General features: G+C 38.9%; 1 protein-coding gene and 1 long non-coding RNA gene across 2 annotated transcripts in view; one reads left to right on the top strand and one right to left on the bottom strand.

Moving 5' to 3' along the window:
* Window positions 1-22304, bottom strand: part of LOC116421268 — a 71888-nt gene that overhangs the window by 30120 nt on the left and 19464 nt on the right. The window contains exon 3 of the long non-coding RNA XR_004231569.1: window positions 3243-3367. This is a non-coding gene — a long non-coding RNA (uncharacterized LOC116421268). The remainder of the gene's footprint in view (window positions 1-3242; window positions 3368-22304) is intronic.
* On the top strand, window positions 994-15914 carry IL1A (interleukin 1 alpha). Its single transcript, XM_012540476.3, has 7 exons — window positions 994-1066; window positions 2070-2121; window positions 3212-3260; window positions 6599-6809; window positions 10097-10246; window positions 11613-11743; window positions 15071-15914. The coding sequence occupies exons 2-7, from the start codon at window positions 2075-2077 to the stop codon at window positions 15266-15268; spliced, it is 786 nt and encodes a 261-aa protein (XP_012395930.1). The 5' UTR covers window positions 994-1066; window positions 2070-2074; the 3' UTR covers window positions 15269-15914.

Genomic DNA, 22304 nt, shown 5'->3' on the forward strand with positions numbered 1-22304 from the left:
TACTAGTTTGCCATTTCCATCTCCAACACATTTTACAGATGAAGAAACTGAGATAAATGGGGTTAAAGTGACTTGTCCAGATCTGAACTCGGGAAGATGAAACTTTCTGACCCCAGGCACACTGTACTCACTGTGCCACCTAGTCCTGCCCAAGGCAAAGAAAGAATTGATTTCACGGGCTTTCCAATGAGCGCTCTTAGGGACTCCCTGAAGGATAATCATATTGAAATTTGCCTGAGGTGTGATGGGCTCAAATTGCTATTCAAAGGTCCATATTTCAGTTGGTAAAAGCCCTACTTTTCCAATCCCACTCCAAATCCTGCGAAATCTGTCCCCTGGACAGCCCTTCTCTTTTGTGCTTGGGCTCTGGAAAAGAACCTTTGAGAGGCAGGGTGGAGTATTGGACAGAGCACCAGTCCTGAAGTCAGGAGTTCAACTCTGGTCTCAGACACTTAACACTTCCTGTCATTGACCCCCAATTGCCTCAGGCGAGAGAGAGAGAGAGAGAGAGAGAGAGAGAGAGAGAGAGAGAGAGAGAGAAGAAAAAGAAAAAGAAAAAAGAAAGATAAAGAACCTTTGAATAAAGCCATCTCGGTGGCTGCTAATGACAGCACTAACAGCTCCCCAAACTCCCGGATCTGATCCTCATTCATTTCTCTTTTATCTAAATGTAAATACATTTATATACAAAGCACTTTCCTGGAGCCAGTCTATGGGGGGTGGGGGGTGGGAGGTAGGTAATAGAAGGGTGATCATCTCTTTTAAAGGTAAGAAAAGTGAGATTTTGGCCCGAGGGGGCTCGCGTGCCCGCCAGCCCCAGAGTTGGGAAGTGGCGGGATTCCCCACTTTCTTGCAAGCCAAACCCGGTGAATACTCTTTCTCTCTGAACGCTCAAGGTCAATTGCCTTCACCTTGAATACCAAAAATACTTCCCACTGATCTCTGAAGCAATTCTGAGCCACGCCTCTTCGGGCAATATATGAACATATATAAAGGCACTTGAGGAAGCTCAATTAGTCACAAGCTCTGCAAAGAGACAGCCACGCAGAGCGTCTGGACACGAGAGGTAAGCGTGCGACCTGTCCCAGCCCCAGCTTGAAATCCCTCCGCGAGCTTTTGGGCTTCAGCTGCCACCGCTGAGCCTGCCCGGGCTGGAGCCACAATCTCAGCATCTTCCTGGCTGCCCGGCGCCAGCCAAATATGGCCCCGCCTCGAGATAAGGGAAAGTGGGGGGGGGGGGGGGGGGGGGGGGGGGGGGGGTGAGGGGGGGAGGGGGGTTGGTGGCTTCCTTCCAAAATGATCAGGAACAAAACACTGATTTCTGTTTTCTCTCCTGAGTTTTTCTAAGAAAATAAAAAGGGCTCCATCCAGCCTTAATTAGTCCTTGGGCAAAGGATGGGATGCTTTCCTTTTTGTCTCTACAGTTTCACTGTCTGGAGCAGCTAGGTTCTGTAGTAATAAACTGAGCCTGGAGTCAGAAGGACAAATGTGTTCTCAGACATTTTATAGCTATATGACTCTAGGCAAGTCACTTGTCTGCCTCAGTTTCCTCATCTATAAAATGAGCTGGAGAAGGAAATGGCAAACCACTCCAGTATCTTTGCCAAGAAAACCCCAAGAATAATAATCAGACAGGATTGAAGATGACTGGAAAAACCTTTTCAGTGTCTAGGACAATGCTTGGTACATAATGGGAGCTGATAGCATGGTGACTGAACTGCTGATCCCTAAATCCATGATCCTATACATTTGTGAATGAGATCCCTTCACAGCCACTTGAGTCGGAGGTTTGACTGCTTACAGTCAGCTAGTGGGACAGTGGATAGAGTGTTGGGTGTCTCATCAAATCTGATCAATCTCAGATAAATTTACTAGCTGTGTGACCTTAGGCAAGTCACTTAAATTAAATTTCCTCAACTGTCAAATGAGGATAATAAAAGCCCATTTCTCCCAGGTTTGTTATAGAGGATGAAATGGGATAGTAATTGTAGAGTGCTTAGTACACTGTGTGGCACACAGTTGGTGCTTAATAAATGTTTATTTCCTTCTCCTTGGTTTTCTCATCAAAGAAATTATGGCCAGAGTCCCTGACATATATGAGGATCTCCATTTACAATACAGGTAAGCAGGCATTTTGTTTTTGTTTCTGTTTTAATTCCATAAGGATAAGAAAGTCTGAACACTGGTTAGTTACAAGGAGAAGACAAATCTGAATTGTCCCACTATCAAAATTGTGATCATGGGGACAGCTAGGTGGTGCAGTGGATAGAGCGCCAGCCCAGAAGTCAGGAGGACTTGAGTTCAAATATGATCTCAGACACTTAACACTTCCTAGCAGTGTGACCCTGGGCAAGTCCCTTAACCCCAATTGCCTCAGGGGGAAAAAAATTGTGGCCCTAGTGGGCATAGGAGATTCTACATAGATGTATCCTAGATCTGGAATCAGGGCAGATTTAGATATAAAGCTAGGAAAAACAAGATCCAGACAAAATTCAAAGAAATCCTATTGGAAAAAAGGATGACATTTCAGATTGTTGTTTATAGGAATGTGCAAGAACAGGTTTATAGATTTCAGCCTCAGTTTCTTTGCTGATCTACAAGTGATCAGAAGTCTGAGAAAGGAAACACAGATCTCCCAGACACTATCAACTAATTTCGTGTGTCGGTATACTTGTGTGTGTCCGTGTTAACTGGATTGGATTAACTGGATTCACAAAGAACTAGAATTATGGAATACTTTAAAGAAATGCAGTTTATTCTTTTTAGAAATACTCAAAGCAACAAACCACAGGAACTAAATGGTGAAAGGACATTTTTCTGAGAGAAAGTTTTCAGACCCGATTTCATGAATAAGAAAATTGTCACTGACATAACAATATTTCTGAATAAAAAGAGTGATTCTAAAATATTTTCTCAACTATGTGTTTAACTCTTAACTAGATGAAACATTTTGGTTTTTTTTAATTAAAATTTTAGATTCATCTAGCAAATTATTTTCCTTTGAATTAGAGGGACTAATAAGGGCTTTCTGTGTGTAAACGTCAGTACGTTGAGCTGTAGGTAATTTTTCAAGATGATGCTAGGGTTGGTGCGATTAGAATCTGTCGATGTGTGCTCCCTGGAAATAACCCGATCATTAAAATGCGTTGCCGAGGAGCCGGGACCAAACAACAAACAAAATCAAGTATTCCTCCTTGTTTTGTTTTTACAGTGACAATGAGGAATTCATTTCAGACACTCACCACGTCTCATCGAGTCAGGTAAGCCGATGGCTGTCAGCCTCTTCATTTCTGGCCTTGGAGACCTGGGATCTTTTGGTCCTATCCCCCTGCCATAACAGGAGGTCCAATGTGGTGAATGGTAGTTCCTATTCAAGAGAAACGGGAATAGGTTATATTCTGTTTCACTGGATTTCCTTTGTAAAAGACACAGTATAGGGAAATTACAAGAACCCTTTAGGAGCCTTAAATAACAACTGCTTATCAAAGGATCATAAGATTTTAGAGTTTATTGAGAATTCAGAGGGCAAGCCTGATTCAATCATTTCAAGGGAGGGAACTGAGGCTCTAGAAAGTTAAATACCTATGTACATATATACCCACACATATGTATATACATAGTTACACATACACATGTGTGGATATGTGCATATTTACATACATATATAAAATACAGCTAGGGGGTGCAGGAGATAGAGTACTGGGCTTGGAGTCAGGAAGTCTCTCCTTCCAGAGTTCAAATCTGGCCTCGGATACTTCCAACTGTGTGACCTTGGGCAAGTCACTCAGTTTCCTCATCTGTAAAATGAACTGAAGGAAATGGCAAATCACTTCAGAGCCCTGCTAAGAAAATTCCAAATGGGATCACAAAGAGTTGAACATGACTGAAAAATGACTCAACAAAAGGGATGGGGAAAGAAGCAGTTCTAAACCAATGAGTTCTTTTTGAGACAGCTAAATGATGTCTTTCTGACTCCAAACCTGGCACATTAACTGCCAGCATTCGCTAAGGGATGGATTTCAGTGACTGAGGCTATGCTCAAGATGATTTTTGGTAAAAACAAATCCTTGGTACTAGATTCTGGAAAGATCCTTCTTACTTTACATTGGTTATTCAGCAAATTCCCCCGATCATAATGGCAAAAAGCTCCTTCTTTATTTACCAAACTCAAGTGCTTTTGTATAGTGTGTGTCTACTCTTCTGAAATCCTCTCGATGTATCTTCTCTACTCATTCTAAATAATTGAATCCCAATTATCTAGAGGAATATGCTGTATCCTAAGCATCTCGTCTATCATCAGCTATTCTCTCCTTTGTAATTCTACCCTCCATTCCTCTATTCCGCTCTTAAAGCATCTTTAAGATCACCAATGACCTTTGAATCATTCACTCAAATGGATTCTTTTTAGTCTTCATCCTTCCTGAGTTCTCTGCAAATTTTACCACTTTTGACCACCCTGGATTACTTTGAATACTTCCTTCTCATTTTAGCTTCACAGCATCACACATTTTTCATTCTCCTCTTCCCTCTCTTTCTACTCTGCCCCCCTTCACTGGTTCCTCATTCTCTTCCTGAGTCTTTATATGGGAACTCCCCAAGAGTCCATCCCCGGACCTCATCTCACTCTGCATCTTTTCCCTTAGCAATATCCCTCACCTTCCAAGATTTCAACTTGTACCTACCTACAGGTGACTCTCAAATCTATATCCTGACCTCTCCCCATTCAGCATTTACAGTGATTTAATATGAACTTCTACTTGGACACTGTCCTGCTAAATCTCCAATTCGACACATCCAAAACCAAGATTATTTCCTCTCCCAAAATCTATTTATTCTTTCAACTTCCCTGTTTCTGTCTGTGGCACAATGATTCAACTGGGTACCATGTTCTAACTCTGGGGTTATCTTTAGCTAATCCCTCTCTCCATCTTTGCTATACATGTCCTGTTCACTTCATCCCTGCAAAATTTCTCACACTAGCTCCCTTCTTTCTACTTAGACTACCCCTACCTTGTAAAAGGCTCCCTAAGGAAGGTAATCTGAGTAATTCATTCCTATGATGTGTGAAATATGACTATGAGACAAGGCACTGATTTTTTAACACAAGCCAAAATGTTAAAATAAACATAAGTTGTGTTTGTGAATATTGTCTCCTTTAAAGTCAACCCTTTAGGAGGTTGTATCCTTACCTTCAGTGGTGCTATCTCTTCTCAAAGAAACCCCGAAAGGCAGTTTCCAAAAAGGAACTCTAAGGTACTTTGAGTAATAGTAGAATTTCTGGAATAAATCATAACTTCCCAAGATGAGTACTTTTGAGAAACTCATTTGGATGAATAAGTTCTGTAGACTTGAGGTTAGAATGCTGAACATAGAGTCAGGAAGACTGAATTTGAATCCTGCCTCAGATTAGTTGTTATTCAATCCTTGTCTGCCTCAGTTTCCTCATCTGTATAACGAGGAAAGTAACAGTACCTGCACTATGGGATTGTTGCAAGGTCCAAATGAGATTAAAAATATATAAAAGTGCTTTGCAAGCTCTAAAGTGCTATGTCAGTTCTTATCCTTATTGCTGTTGTTTTATAGTCATATCTTTTATTGAAAATCTTCTAAGTAGTTGCACAGCAAAGTCTTTCAAAAGCCATCCTGAAAATACTTCTTATTACATTCTAGTAAAATGAAGTGTTGATACTTATGAGATCAAATAAGAAGAAAGAATGACGGGAAGTTTGGGAGATGTGAGCTAGTCATATCTCAAGTAAGGCCCAATTCTCAGCGAATCTATTGTGGAATATTAGTTTTGAAATGATCTAGAAATAAGAATGGTTTTCCTAGGTATCAGGGATACTAAGGCTGATAGAACTCTTGAGAGTTCAGGAATTCTGAGTTGCAAGGGGATGAACGGTAAGGTTTCCAAAAATAAATAGATAGATAGACAGACAGGCAGGCAGGTAGGTAAGTAGGTAATGTAGGGAAGGAGGGAGGGAGATTGATATGTAGGTACATAGGTAGGTAGGTAGAGGTAAATGTTCAGCATTAATAAAGTAAGCTCCCAGGAATGGGGAAGAACAAACAGACTCAGTTATGAAAGAACAAATCAAAGGTGTGCCAGACTAGGACTGGTACATGAATAGCTCTTGTTCTTGTAGCTTAGGTGAGAGAGGGAGATCCAAGGAAAAAGGAAGGTGGTGGGGGGAAGAGGGAAGAAAGAAACAAAGAAACAAAGATAAGGAATTAGGTAGGGAGTAAGGAAGGGAGGAAAAGAAAGGGAAAGAAACAAAGAAACAAAGAAAGAGCAAAGAAACAAAAGAAAGAAAGGAAGGAAGGAAGGAAGGAAGGAAGAAAGAAAGAAAGAAAGAAAGAAAGAAAGAAAGAAAGAAAGAAAGAAAGAAAGAAAGAAAGAAAGAAAGAGAAGGAATTAGGTAGGAAGGAAGGAAGGAAAAAAGGAAAGAGAAGGAGCAAAAGAAGGAGAAAAAGAGAGAGAAAGAAAGAAAAGAGAAAGAGAAAGAAAGAAAAAGAAGGAAACAAAGAAAGAATACACTTCTTGAAGAAGGAAACATTTCTTTGCTATTATCTCAACCATACATCTGTTTCTCCACAGGACTCCTTCTACACTAATTCCAGCCCATACCAAGAGGAGAGTTGCACAAAATTAGAGATTTCTGAGAAAATCCACCAGCTTAATTCTCAAGATTGTGTGGATGCACCAGTTGTCAAAAAGAAAAAAGAGAAGAAGAAACAAATTTCTGAGAGCCATCCCATCACCAGTAATTACGTGTTTAACGTTGGCAGCAATTTGGACAAACATAAAGGTAAATCTCAATGTCATTTTCTCCATTTTTAAGTGAATGATGATAAGAAAAGGTTGGTGATATTGAGTCCAGATTCGAAAATGTAAAGAAAGTATAAATGGGTTGCCATCTGCTCCTTTGGAGAGAGTACCTTCATCAATGAGATCATAGTCATCAGTATTTTGAAAATAATATTTCTATCTGGGAATTATTAACTCTAATAGATTTCTTAAGAATATGAGCATCTGAAGGACCTCGTGCCCCTAAAGAGTGATATAGCATTCCCAGATCATACAACATGAGAACCTACATTTTTTTGCCCTTCTCATTTGAGTAGAAATGATCTGAACCACCACACATAGGTACTTTGCCCAGTAACCCTGACCGCCCGAGAAGTGTTTCAGACCCACCATTTGTGTGACTCTGCTCTTTCTCCAATTTGTCTGACTGCTCCCTTTCATTTTCATTTGCTCAATCATCATCTGTATTCTATCTCCAAATTGTAGGTGTCCTACTAAATCACTGATATTATAAGTTCCCATAGACTCAATCATCAACTCTTTTTTAGAAGACTCCCAAATCCATATCCCTAAGCTCACTTTAACAGCTGCTTTCTGGATTTCTCTACTTGAATATCCAAAGGTCATCTCAAACTCAATATGAACCCCTCCACCAAAAAAAAAAAATCTCTCCTCCAAACTTCCTATTTTTGTTGAGGATACTATCATCCTTTTCATCACCTAGATTCGCAATCTCTGAGTCATCTTCTCCCTTTCCTTCTTCCTTACCCAACCCTATATCCAGTTAGTTGCCAATTTGTATCTCTCACATCCATGCCTTTCTACTCAGAGAGCCATCATTCTAGCTCAGGTTTTCAGTACCTTTTCCCTAAACTATTAACAGCCTCTAACTAGATTCTGGTTTCTAGCATTTTTTTTCAATCCATCCACCATACAATTGCCAAAATAATCTTCCCAAAGCAGAGCTCTTAACAAGTCGCTTCCATACTCAAGCAATGTCAACAGCTCCCTATTGTCTCTAATAAAAACCAGCTCCTTAACTTAGTCGTTTCCTTCTAGTTCTAGCCTGAATATTTGGACCCAATTTATAATGTTCTGCTCTAACTATTTTACATCCCAATCAAATTGGCCACCCTGCTATTTCCTAAATTCACCTCCCAATTCCAAACCTTTGTCTTCCATTCTTAGAATCCACACCTCCCTTGTATCTACCCTAGAATTCTTTCCTTCCTGTAAGGCTCAGATCATCCTTAGCTGCCATCTAAAGAATGTTTCCCTTCCTTATAGTTACTTCTCATGTGCCATTTCCTGTTGGAACCTTTCCTATTTGCTCTAACTTTGAAGCAAATGATCTTGTATTTGCTTATATCTCCCCAGTAAAAACTAAGCTTTTTAAAAGATTTTTTACATGTCTGACTTTGTATTCCCAAGACCCTCTCACATACAGAAGTGCTTAATAAATATTTATTGAATTGAATTGAATTTTTAAAAAAACTCTGAGGCTACTTCATAAAAGGAAGCTGACCTTGATGTACTAATTCCCTAATGGCTAGTGTGCTAGATTCCACCTAAAGCAGCATGATCTGTACCTTCTCAATGCTCACATTCTTAAGATGCTTACTGGAGTAATTAATAATTCCCCAGAGCAGATTCATATGGAAATGCTGATGATTCTGTGAGCTCATTGATGAGGGTACTCTCTCTAAGGGTATATTTCATCCCATGTGACTTTTGGCCAAGTCGACTCAGATAGTCCATTTGGGAGCCCTCCTCTACATGCTGGGGAGCTTTCTTCTAGATCTCTTGACATTGCACTAGTGGTTCTCTATCAATCATTCTTCATCCTCAGTACCTGATTGACCCACTTTTGTTTTCTTTCGTATATCAAGCAAGCGTCATGGGACCATACCTTTAAAGTTGGAAATGGGCCCTGAGGCCATTAAACTTTTCATTTTATAAATGGAGAAACTCAGAGCAGAGAATGTAGATGATTCTCTTAAGATCACACAGGTGGTAATGAGAAAAATCAGGATTATATTCTACCTCTTCTGATTCCAAATCCAGTGTTCTCCCAAAGAACTATTTTGTGTTCAGAAGTTCTGAGTTGTAGAGGGATAAGCAATCAGTTTTCAAAGATAAATAAATAGACAGATAGATCAATAGGTGATAGAGTAGGTAGATTGTGTACATTGTGATATATTATAATTGACATAAAGTGCTTTACAATTTTTCTTTGGGTGATTCACAATTTTAGTTTCTTAGATATGACTGAATCCCATGACTTATAATAATATAGCATCATTAGAAGGATGCTGATTTTGCTAAATGGTCTTACACACACTTTTAGGATGAGGGGTCAATAAAAGCTTGGTTCAGTTTCCCAAAAGCAATCCAATCTGTTCTATTCTTCCAGTCTTGTTCCATTCCGTTGACCATTCCCACCATCTGTTGAAGATATATGTCCTAATGGACAAGCCCCATAGACTGTCCATCTAATTGTAAATAAGCCTAGATGAGAAGCATTATGTATCCTCGATGATTGAAACTCAACCAATTTTTTCTGAACGATGATAGATCTTATATAGGAATTTCTGCATCATACCGGGGTTTAATGCAACAGTACAACTTCTTCACTAGACATCCTTCCTCAGCAACACCTTTGAATTTTTATTCCCTCATTTGATATTAGCCATCAGAGAGTCATTGGATAAAGTTGTCTGCATTGTTACAATTTTCAATATTACCAGTTTCTTTTTCAAAAATAGGAGAGAGAACATGGGTTGTTAGTCATGAATACCATTCTCTTTTTTTAAACTAAGGAACTGGTCCTCAGAGGACCAGGCAGCATAAGAGAATAGAGAGACTACTTGTGACCTTGGACATGTCATTTAACTTCGAATGAGATGTTTTTGCATGTCCTTGGTCAACTCAGAATAAAGTGAATTTCACAAATAGTCTCATGATGAGGAGATTTGGGCACGAGAACTTAAGACAAGGCCAATAATACAGAATCAATGGAAAAGTACAGTTCACAAGAACCGGAATTCTTGTCATGGCTCTGTCGCTGATCAACTCAAGTCAAGATGCACTTATTAAATGCCTACTGTGTATATCCAAGCTTTGGATTAAATGCTATCTAGCTAGATGCCTTTGGAAAATCCATTGAAGCTTATTGGTAAAATAAGGAGTTTGAACTGAATGGTTTTTAAGGTCCTTCCTAGTTCTAAAATGCTTGGAGTCCATGATGTTTACTGGGGACAAAGTGTTAATGATGCTTGTATTTTCCAGATGTAAACAGACTCATGGCTGCCTCCAAACGGGAGTATACTTTCAATTCCTATTTAACTAACCAAACAATAAGTGACCAAGACAATCGAAGTATATTGCAAATAGAAAATCACCTCAGAGCTGTTCCCATCCAAGCCATAACACCTGACGGTAAATTACGCACCCTACTTGCTTCTTTCTCTCTGGTCTCTCAAACTCTTTTCAAAATAGAGGTCTCTCTGGGGTTCTTAGCTTTGTCCGCTGCTCATTTTCAAAGATGGATAAAATCCTATCTCGGGCAATATCCCATGACAGGGAAGTGACAGACTTTAAGATGCAAAATAGGGTGCAGATTTCCCAATGTGCTCAGTGTAGGACCATGTTCTGCTTGACTGTGCTTTTATGTTATAATAGGCTTGTATTTCCCTTTCATAGAGAGGGGTAAAGAGCCAGTGGGAAGGAGAAAAATAATTGTTTGATCGGTGGGAAAATACTAGCCAAGGATAGAAATCCCCATCGGGCAGGAGACGGCAAAGGACTCCACTCCTACAGTGGACATATCTTGGTTAGGTTGTACATCTAACAGAGAAAGGTAGTCATCCTGAAGGTAAAGGAAGAGATTTAGCATCTTCTACTTTTCCTAAGGTAGCAAGAGAGAAGCAACAGGTGGTGCAGGAGATAGAGCAACAGTCCTGAAATCAGGAATATCTAAGTTTAAATCCAGCCTCAGAGACTTATTACGTGACTATGACCAGGGCAGTTCACCTCTATTTGCCTCTTCTATAAAATGGGGACAAATTGGAGAAGGAAACAGCCAACACCCCAGTATCTTTGCCAAGAAACCCCAAATGGGATTACAAAGAGTCAGATATGACTTAAATGGCTCAAGAGCAACAATGGCAAGGTTCTCTGGGGAAATGAAGAAAACACGGTAGTTTATAATTTAGTCATGAAGATAGATTCTATAACTCTAGCATGTAGCTCGGTGGGGAAATCAAGGCTGCTCTTGGAATCAAGAAGACCCAGTTTTGAGTCTGATTTCTTAGCGTGTCTGTGACCAGGGAAAGTCACTTAATTTTTTTCTGCCTCAGTTTCTTCATCTACAAGATGGGGATAATAGTAACATCAACTTCATTGGTAATTTGAGGATCCAACAAAGTGCCATCTGTAGTGTGTTTTTACAAACCTTGAACCTCTATGGAACTGCTAGCTATTATCTTGTTCAGTCATTTTTTCAGTCATGTCCCACTTGCTGTGGCCCCATTTGGGGTCTTTCTGACAAAGACACTGGAGAGATTTGCCATTTCTGGCTCATTTACAGATGAGGAAACTGAGGGTAAAGTGACTTGACCAGGATCACGTTGCTAGTAAGTATGTGAGCCTGACCGTAGGAATGAGTCTTCCGAGCCAGGGGCCGGTACTCTGTGCATTATGGCGCCACCTAGCTGCCTTCCCAGCTTTTATTAAATCTGTGCGTTTGTTTTTGTTTTTGTTTTTCAGTGATTTCATTTTTTTTCCTTGTTCTTTTTTCCCCCAGGAGTGTTTGACATAGGAAGATACGTAACTCTACAACCTGCACCAAATTATGGAATGGCCGTGACGATAAGGATCGCAAACACACAATTGTTCGTGGCCGCCAAGGGGGAAAATGAACCTGTGGAGCTACAGGTGAGCAATCCCTACTGTGCCCCTGACTTTGTATTCTTGACATTATTCTTAAAACGAATGAGAGATGATGTAGTGGATAGAGCAGAGGACCTGAGTGCAGATCTAGCCTCGGATATTTACTAGTTGTGTGACATCGGCAAGTCATCTTACCCCACTTACCTCCAACCCCCCCCAAAAAATAAATAAAAGCAAGAAACAAAAACAAAAAAGAGCCCTGGTTCACCCCTTTACAATCATCTTCAGTCATCTCCCCTTCCTTTTGCGCTCTCTACATCATTAAAATCTGAAATGGTTGAGTGAGTTGCCCATGAAGTCCCTTCAGTCTCTTTAGACCAAGATTAGATAGAACTAAGTTATTTTTTAAGACAGAACGAGTTTCAGAACATCCAGGAATTTCAGAGGGCAGCAAGCTCGGTATTGGTAAGGATGATACAGAGGAACAAAAAATAAAGAAACAAAAAATCCGTAGTTCTTTGAACCAATCCTTATATTCCATGGCCTCAAGACCCTTTCCCATCTTGATTGGCTTCCCAGATAACCAATGTCCTTAAATTTGAGTGCCCAGACCAGCGCCCAGTGGTCCAGGTGAGATCTGGCACTAGTAGGGGTAGTATCTCCTCCTGTTCCAGGAAGTCCTATCTCTTCTAAGCTTTTTGTGGCTGCCTCATCACACTGTAGACTCACGTTGAAACTAACATCTGCTAAAGCTCTCAGACTTTTATCAGAAGAGCTACTTGTCTAACTCTGCTTCTCCTATCTTGGGAGAGCCAAGTTTTAGGATTGCTATTTACTATATATATATATAACCTCACTGAATTTAATTTTATTGGATTCTCTGACCTTCCTTTAGATCCTAACCCCATCAACCTAAATCCATTTGCTTCTATTTTCAAATACACTCTCCATCTCCTAGCATGGATCATTAAAGAAATGGTTGGTGAATATGTAGATAGGGAAGAAGTAATTATGAAGAACCATTAGGGTTTCCCCGGGAACAGGTTACACCAGACCATTTTCCTTCTACTAAAGTAGTAGATAACCAGAATTTGGACAATAATTCTTAATTAGATTTTAGCAAAGCTTTTGATAAATAATTTTTTCTCTTTTTTTATTTTCCAAAATATATGCAAGGATAATTTTTTCAACACTGACCCTTGCAAAACCTTGTCTAATTTCCCCTCCATCCCCCACCCTCTCCCCTAGATAGCAGGTAATCCAATATATGCTAAACATGGTAAAAATATATGTTAAATCCAAAATAGACATACATATCTATACAATTATCTTGCTGCAGAAGAAAAATCAGATTTTAAAAATGAGAAAGAAAATAAAATTCAAGCAAACCACAACAAAAAGAGTGAAATGCTATGTTGTAATCCACCTCAGTTCCCACAGTCCTTTCTGGGAGTAGATGGCTCTCTTGATAAATAATTTAGATGAATATAAGATGAGAGTTGCCTGTATATGGCTGCCTACAGACTATAGGAGTTTTTTGTATTAAAAGTTCACACGATCACCTAGATTTGGCCAACTTTACAGTAATTGAGTTACAATCCTACTCTCAGCAGATGGAGATGATGGGCAGAACTTACCCAACTTTCTCCTAAAGGAGCTATAATAAAATAAGCCTATAATGGCTTAACATTTACTTCCCAAACTCCCTAGAAGTTCTTTAGGCTATACTGGAGGCTGACCTGTTACACATAGGGTGGTAAGGACTCCAGTAACAAAATTATCCTCATTTATTTTTGGTCATTTTTCAGTTCTGTCTGACTCATCCTGACCTTATTTGGGGTTTTCTTTGCAGAGATACTGGAGTAGTTTGCCATTGCTTTCTCCAACTCATTTTACAACTGAAACTGAGGCAAATAGGGCTAAGTGACATGCTCAGGGTCACACAGCTAATAAGTGTCTGAGGCCATATTTGAACTCACAAGCATGGGTCTTCCTAATTGCATGCCTGGCGCTCTATCCACTGCACCACTTAGCTACCCCTATCTTCCTATAACCTTACTCTAACTTAGGGGAAGATTTTCTTGGTATGAAATGCTGTAAGATATACTATTTATATACTATCAAATTAAATTTAAATTTAATTAATTAATTATTAAATTTAATTATTAATAATTATTAAATTATTTGATCTGCTGTTATTATTTAATTAATTAATTTGATTAACATTTTTATATACTATTTAATTAATAATTTAAAATATACTATTTAAAATTACTAAACAGCCTGTTCCAATTTCTCCCACATTGTAAACTCCATGAGAGTATTCCATATATGAGTTTGCCCAGTGTCTGGGATACAGAAAACTCCAATAAATATTTGATAAATGAATTAAGCTATGACCCATATTGAAGACCTCCCAGCTCAGAGCTGAACCTCCAATCTCAGTCCTACTTGAGGCAGCCCTTGCTGTTTCTACCCTAGATAGTTACTCTCTGAAACTATTAAAGATGGCTACTCCTCTCGAACCAAGTCAACAAGCATTTGTTAAGCTCTTACTATGTACTAGATACTGTGCTACATGCTAGGGATATAAAAAGCTTATATTCTAATGGGAGAGACAGCATGGGGAAACATTTTACAAATAAGGGGTAAATTGGATAGAATCTTAAAAGGAAGACCTTAGAATTTAGAAAGAAAGGGCCTGTTGCAGAATATGGGTTTGGGGCTGAGAACTCAAGGGAGTCAGAGAAGCTGGGAGATGGAAACAAGGATAAAGAAAAGTTTCTATCCCTCAGTTTCTCCATGAAAAAGATAACACTGGATATAAAGAGCCAACACTAGCAGCTGAGTCCTAGACCCCTTTCCTACTTTTCTTTGCCCTGTATATTCAACAGTTAAGATTTTCAGAGATAATTTAGTCACCAATTCCAAAAGCTTGGCTACTGCTCTCTGTGGCACAAAAATATGGTGTGATGCTCCTACTGACTGCCCTTTTCACCATTCTCCTTTTTTTTTTTTTTTTTGCTGAGGTAATTGGGGTTAAGTGACTTGCCCAGGGTCACACACCTAGGAAGTATTAAGCATCTGAGACCAGATTTGAACTCAGGTCCTCCTGACTTCAGGGCTGGTGCTCTATTCACTCCACCACCTCGGTGCCCATATTCTCCCTTCTTTACAAGGGAATGTGACCAGGTGCAGCTCATCCAAGCAGTCACCCAAAGTGCTGAAATCCATCACTAAGAATCAATTTGCCATTATTTGGGGAGAGAACACCCCATCTGGGAGGATGGACATCCAGGGGCAAAGTTGATTTTCTTTCTTTTTCTGCCTTCACCTGTTCACTTAAAAACCATGGTCTGTTCTTTCCTGAAGGAACTCCCCAAGACGCCCACCACCCTTGATTCTACCAGCCAATTCCTCTTCTACTGGAAGACAGAGGGGAATTACAGCACCTTTGCCTCTCTTGCCTATCCAGGACTGTTTCTGGCTACTGATGTTAAGGACGATGAGCTGGTCTTCTTGGCAAAAGGACTCCCTGCTCTCACTGCCTTCCTAGTGGTAGATCAATAAAAGCACAGGTTAGCAGAGGAGGAAAAGCTCCATCATGCTCTTGTCAGATGATCAGGTACTTAGAGCTGGGAGAGGACCTTGTTTTCTACTTTAGTGATTTTATAGATGTGAAAACTGCTTGTCCAAGGTCATTCCAAAAGTAAATTTTGGAGGTAGGATGTGAAAGCACGTACTTACAAGAAAACCACTCTACTTTCCACTAAATCACACTGCTGTAATTTATCTGTAAAATGATGGTATGTACTATGTACATGATGAAACCAAATCTTTTCCTCTTAGTCATGTACCATACATATGGCTTTGGGATGAGTCCTTGTTATTCTAAATGAATGTTTGTGAAGGAATTACAAGAGTCCAGTGGACTCAACACTAACTCACGATTATTATTTATTATTTGGAGAACACCCTGTATTTTGCAAAGGGCTAATCATTTTACTTAGCGTTCTTTGTTGCAGTTTTATGAAGCAGACTATTACTAACTGTAACCATGAGAGCAATCTCATCAGAGATGTTGATATTATTCTAATTATATTATGGAGAGGTTAAGTGAGTAATAATGAGAGAAATTGAGAAGTATGTACAGTGAAATCAGAACCAGAATTCCAGAATCTTTTTGTCTGTCGCTTGGAAAACTTCAGGCTTCTCTTCCCATCGTGTTTGCTAAGATGTTTCAGAAAGATGATATATCTGAATTCAGCATCTTTAAAGTAGACAACAGTTCCCATCTTCTTTCCACCTCAATGGGAACCTGTAATGGTATGATCATTTCGATATAACATTTTGAGATTCTGGATTCTGGAATCACAGAATTAAGAGTGAGACCCTCAAAAGATAACTAGGCTAACTTATACAGAAAAGAATTCTGACTATAAAATACTATTCCTGACAAATCATAACCAGCTTCAACTTGGAGCTCTCCAAGGAAGCGAAACCTGTCTCCTCTAGAGGTAGCCTATTCCACTAGCTTTAATTATTAAGAAGTTGTTTGTTAGTTTTTCCCCTGATACCAAGCCAAAAATTCTGACTACCACCCTTTCATTCAGTCCTCTGGGACCGTGGAGAAAAAGTCTAATCCCTCCCCCATAGAGCAGGATTTCAAATACATGAACAGAACTGTAATGTCCCCTTTTGAGTCTTCTCTTCTCCACACTAAATAGCCCCCTTTCTTCAACCTATCCTGAATATCTTCATTGCTCTCTTCTGAACTTATCAGAACTGCTTATTCAGTATCCTTGCTACTTAATCAGTACTCTTTTTAAACTCTTGTGCCCAGAACCTAACACAGTACTCCAGGTGAGGGCTGACGGTGCTGTATGAAAACAAAGTATTTAAAACGATGCAGATATCTGTACATTTGTGTGTTAATCCAATACAATGCCAGGACCTTAGTGTATGGGAAAGAGCAGGACAACAAAACGACCATCACCTAGCCAGCTCTGGTGCACCGAGAGGCAAGGGAAGGGATAACTGATTCCCTACGCAAAAGCAATTGTCTCCTCTCTGAAAAGAACTCATCTAAACGTTATAAAAATTGGGTTAAGAATCCACACACTGGAAAAGATTTTAGATTTGTCCCTTCTCCAAAGTCTGAATCCCGTCTGCAGCATTTCCATAAGTGATCCAGCTTCTATAGTTCTCTGGTGATGGGGACTCTCCATGCTGTCTGTTTTCCCTTATACTTCAGGTGAAATCTACCTTCCTGTACCATTGGGTTAAATAGCAGATCTCATTTAAAGGATGACTTGCACACCATTTGGACAGCTTTTAGGGCTCTATGTGAGAAATCAAATGGATGGTGATGGTAGTAATGATGATGTTAATAACTTATATTTATTCATAGCACCTTGAGGTTGCAAAGTGACTCCTTTGCCACAACCCTCTGACAGCATAAATATTATTCCTATTATCCTATTTCTCCTTCATAGAGTTCTTTCTCCCTTTAAGATGCAGCTCAGGCACTCTCTTCTGCCTGGAGTCTTTCCTGATTTTCCTGACTGCAAGTGCTCTTTCTCCCAAACTACCTGTAGTTACCTACTCTGAATGTATTCAATGGATATTTATTCTTTATTTACTAATATAAATGTATATGTATATGTTGTCTCTCCCATTAAGCTCTTTAGGAGTAGGAATTATTTAAAAGAGGCAGTTAGTAAGTGCCTAATAAATATTTATTATTAATTTATGTAGATCTGCACATATATTTATGTTTATTTATTATTAACATATTTAAAGATTTATCATTATTACAAATATCAAAATATTAAACAAATTTAAAATATGCCTATATATTTACATGTTTATTTATTGTTATTAACATATTTAAAGATTTAGTTATTTACAAATATTAAACTATTAAACAGATTTTAAATGTACCTATATATTTACATGTTTATTTATTGTTATTAATGTATTTAAAGATGTATCATTATTACAAATATTAAAAGATTAAACAGATTTTAAATACATCTATGTATATTTATGTTTATTTATTGTTAACATATTTAAAGATTTATTGTTATTTCAGATATTCAAAGATTAAACAGATTTAAAGATTCAACTAAGTATATTTTGATTTATTTCCAAATATGCCTCAGCAAACTGATTGAGACTGGAAGCCCCTTGCATTTGGGGACAATGAATGGTTTTCCTTTTACACATTGTTTCCAGAGTCTACCATTGCTTTGGACTGGTCCAAGTGTTTTTGCACCAACTAACAGTTCTGAAAGAGTTGTCCATTTCTAGCTGAGCATGCCCAGTGAGTGAGCTGTCCATTTCTAGCTGACTATTCCCGACAGGTGAATTTTACACTTCTAGCTAACCATTCCCAAAGTTGTTTTTTTCTTGCTGACCATTCCCACTAGGTGACAGCAGAATCAGCTTTCTCCAAGGAGTACTTTGGGGCAGTTATGAATAATTATATTCAAAGCCTTAGTGGATACCCTACAGATATTCATATGAAAATGAAATTAATATAGCTGTCTTCTATTGATCAGTGTATATGCCCTTTTTTGTTACTCCTTATATATGCGTCAGCATTGCTATGGGTCATTTTTTTCATCCACAATCAAAGCACAATAGTTGAACTTTGTCCTGTGTGGAAGGGAGATCCAAGATGCATAACCATGCTCTAAAACTGCATTAATGGGGCATAATCTGCACAATGCATTAATTGTATTAATTGACATTAACATTATTATTAAGTATTAATTTTATTATTAATAATTATGCATTATTTCACTGAATAATGAGCACAAGTGATTGTTTGCTTTTGTAATTAAAAAATATATAAATAGAATGGTAATATCCTCCTATATTTATATAGTGTATGTAAGGCACTTTACAATTGGTAAAGCTCTTTCCTCACAACAGTCTTGTGATAATACCATTGCTTGTATTATTTTAGTAGTTTGATAGATGAGTTCTCCTTCCAACCAAACATTCTCATCCAGGGGATCCATTTTTCCCCAAAAGTCCTCCACAGAGTTGTACATACCTACCCATCACATGGACTATTAATGTCTCTCGTTCTCACTACAGGATCTGCCAACTTCCCTTACCCATCACACATGTTCTTGACACCTTTTGTGACTAGGACTAGTGGAAGAAGTCACTGTTGGCCACATCACAGCCTCCTTATGCCCTTATTCTAGCATTTCATTACCCTTTGAGCTATTTATAATTTTAATTCTTCTGAACTTCCAATAAGTCTTACCAGGATACCTCATTGTTTTGTGGAGATGGCATTGAAATCAATGCCAACAGACTAAAAAATCCTGGCAGACCCTACACCAAGCTAGAAAGTCTGAGCCCCATCTGATAGTTTGTGATATAAGTGTCTTGACTGGCTAAGTTTAAAGACCACAAACTGATCAAGATTTTTGACCATGACAGCCAATGATGATTGGAGCATGGAGTCATAATCTGAAGCAGGAGAAGGAAACTCCATCTCAATAATATGATTCACCCAAGCAAATCTTCTGAAATGCTGGTAGTCTGTTATGTGCAGACATATGATCCACAAAGAAACTATTGGTATTAAATGATTTTTCATAGTAATGAACTGTTCAGGATCACTACAGATCAAGACCTTTCTACTCAATATTGAGGGGCAGTTAAGTGGTACAGTGGATAGAGCACTGAGCTTAGAATCGGGAAGACTCACTTGAATTTGAATGTGGTCTCAGACACGTCCTAGCTGTATGATCCTTTATAATCACTTAATCTCATTTGCCTCAGTTTCCTCCTCTGTAAAGTGAACTGGAGAAAGAAATGGCGAACTACTACAGTACCTTTGCCAAGAAAACTGCAAATGGAGTCACAAGACATGAGACACGAGTGCAATGACTCAACAACAACTAACATTGGGTCTCATCCAAGAGTTCTCAACCTTTCTTGCATCCATTGACCTTGCAGCTGAATTCTTTTATAGCTGTTGTCTCTCCCAATAAAAGAGAATTGGGACTGTCTCATTTTTTTTTTCTGCTTGTATCCCTCATGCTGAGTGTAGTGCTTGGCTCATCATAACCATTTTAGAGATGCTTTTTTATTCATGTATTCATCAAATTGTCTTTGAATACCCTGCTTGGCTGACCTCTGCCCCCCAGTTTTAGCCAAAAGGTGTCCTAGGTCTCAAAGGACCCAATTTTTAGAACCTGAGACATGAGACTGTGAATAATCAATAGTACAATCACCAAAATATAGAATGGGGGAGGGAAAGCACGAGGAGGAGGAAAGCAGGCTACAAGACTGCTCACAACATGGACTCTAGCTGCTCCTGAGCATTTAAAGCACTGTTTACCCCATCCACCCCGGCTTTTCCCAAAGCTATGACTAGCTAAAGGATTCTTTTACTCCTGGGACTCCATCCTATATTTTCCTGTTGTTATGTAAGAGAAATGGGTAATACCTGTGGCTTCCATCAAGATATCCCCTAAAAGAAACAGACCTGAGAAAGGAAAGAGATGAATTTCTCTCCTTTTAACCTATATGCTAATGTACCTATCTCAACCACTGATTTCTGCTCTAACTCTCCACCTTCTTCAGTTTCCTCATCCTTCCCTGAGCTTGTTGTACTTTCCACCACCACCACCGCTATCACTACCACATTTCTACTGCTTAGTCAAACCTAACACATAGTAGGTGCCTAATAAATGCTAGTTAACTAATTGACCATATCCTCATGGTCCGAGTCCCTATTGGTCTGATGATGCTGAATGTTCCAGTCATCTTTCTTAGAAAGAGCTATACCGTTCAATAGAGGATATTTCACCTCTGAAACAGGTGGGGGGGGGGGAAAGGATCATAAAATCATGGACTTTTAAGGGTCAGAATGAACTTTAGAAGTCGCCTGGTATGAGAAAACGATTAAAATGTCCACACCTATTGACCCAAAGGTCTCACTGCTAGGCAAATTTTCTAAGGAGGTCAATGACTTAACAGGAAGTTTCTATATACAACAAAATATTTACAAAGAGCATTTTCCATAATAGCAATGAATCAGAAACAAAGTAGATGCCCACGAACTGATGAATGGCTAAACAAACTTGTGGTCCATGAACGTAATCAAATAGTAATGCTTCAGAAATTATTAGTAAGACCACTAGATGGCACAGGGGATAGTTTCCTCTTCTGTAAAGTGGGTATAATAACATCTACCTCTCAGGGCTGATGTGGAGATAAAACGAGATCATATCCAAATTCATTTGTTGTTGTTTGTACACATACACGTACACACACAATATACAGTATATAATATAGAATTATTGGTATATAAACATTATATATGTAAATATATATGGCACTAAATAAATGCTTATTCACTGATGGACTGGATTCTGCCTTTGTACTCCAGTACTTAGTAGAATATAATAGGCATTTAAGAAATACTTATTATCTATTGATTAGAGGAACAGAATGATGGGAGTTGAAATGTTGCTGGTCAGAATGGAACTTTATCTGGATTCTTCAAATGAGAGAAAGATCAACGTGAAGTTTTGTTAGAGTTTCACTGGCAGAAGGATATGCACTGAGGGACATACAAAACTGGGGGAATAAGAGAAGCTCCAAGAGACACTTTACAATATGATCCCATTGTTGTTGGGACCAGCTGCTTCTTGGCCCCCTAATTAAGAGTATGATTAAAACATATTAGGGAGATTGATTGAACTGTTTATTCCTGGGAGACCAAGAAAAGATAGTGTTAATTTCCTTTCTTCCTCCATTCCTCTGCCCAAGATGAGCAATTTACAAAGTTTCTCTGATCTTTAATTTTGCTTAAAATTCTTGATTTAATTAGTAATTTAAAGTCTCCTATTCCATATCAAAAATAAAATGAATTTTTTATTCATGTTTAATTGGTGGTGGTGGGTTTTGTTTTTGTTTTGCTGAGGCAATTGGGGTTAAGTGACTTGCCCAGGGTCACACAGCTGGGAAGTGTAAAGTGTCTAAGATCAAATTTGAACTCAGCTCCTCCTGACTTCAGGGCTGGTGCTCTATCCACTGAGCCAGCTAGCTGCCCCCTATTCATATGCATTCTTAATTGCAAATGGAGATTTAAGGGAAAGGAGGGTAGTGTTCTTACTGGTATACAGAAAAATCAGAGATGCAATCCCTTTGTCTAAAAGTACATGAGTTTCTATTGTAGTCCTAGTTCGGGGCTCTGAGCTCACAGTGAGAATCATACCAATTTGATAGTAATTTTTCTGATAAACTTTGTGAAAATCACCGTATTTATATCCATGAGCTCTCTACCCTCAAGCTAGAGCATCATTTGCTTCCTAGAAGAAAGCTAAATAGTCAAATTATGTTTATTCAATCACTTTTTTCTTTCACTACTCTCACCACCCCTCACATCTACAGAGAGAGTTCTTTGTGGGGATGGAGCGTAGGGAGTAAGAGCTGCCTAAGGGAAAGCAAAGAAGAGAATTCTGTGAAAGCTATAGCTCTGGGGCAGCTATAGTGTAGTGGATAGCACATCAGCCCTAGAGCCTGGAGGACAGACACTTAATATTTATCTGTGTGAATTTGGACAATTGCC

Source organism: Sarcophilus harrisii, chromosome 2 (assembly GCF_902635505.1).
Source record: "Sarcophilus harrisii chromosome 2, mSarHar1.11, whole genome shotgun sequence".
NCBI classification, from domain to species: Eukaryota; Metazoa; Chordata; class Mammalia; order Dasyuromorphia; family Dasyuridae; genus Sarcophilus; species Sarcophilus harrisii.

What these genes read in the sequence shown, in the direction of transcription:
- IL1A (XM_012540476.3), top strand. Translation starts at nt 2,075, where the DNA reads ATGGCCAGAGTCCCTGACATATATGAGGATCTCCATTTACAATACAG. An exon ending in CAATTTGGACAAACATAAAG is followed by an intron (nt 6,810 to 10,096) that starts GTAAATCTCAAT and finishes TGTATTTTCCAG; the next exon opens with ATGTAAACAGACTCATGGCT. An exon ending in CCAAGCCATAACACCTGACG is followed by an intron (nt 10,247 to 11,612) that starts GTAAATTACGCA and finishes TTTTTCCCCCAG; the next exon opens with GAGTGTTTGACATAGGAAGA.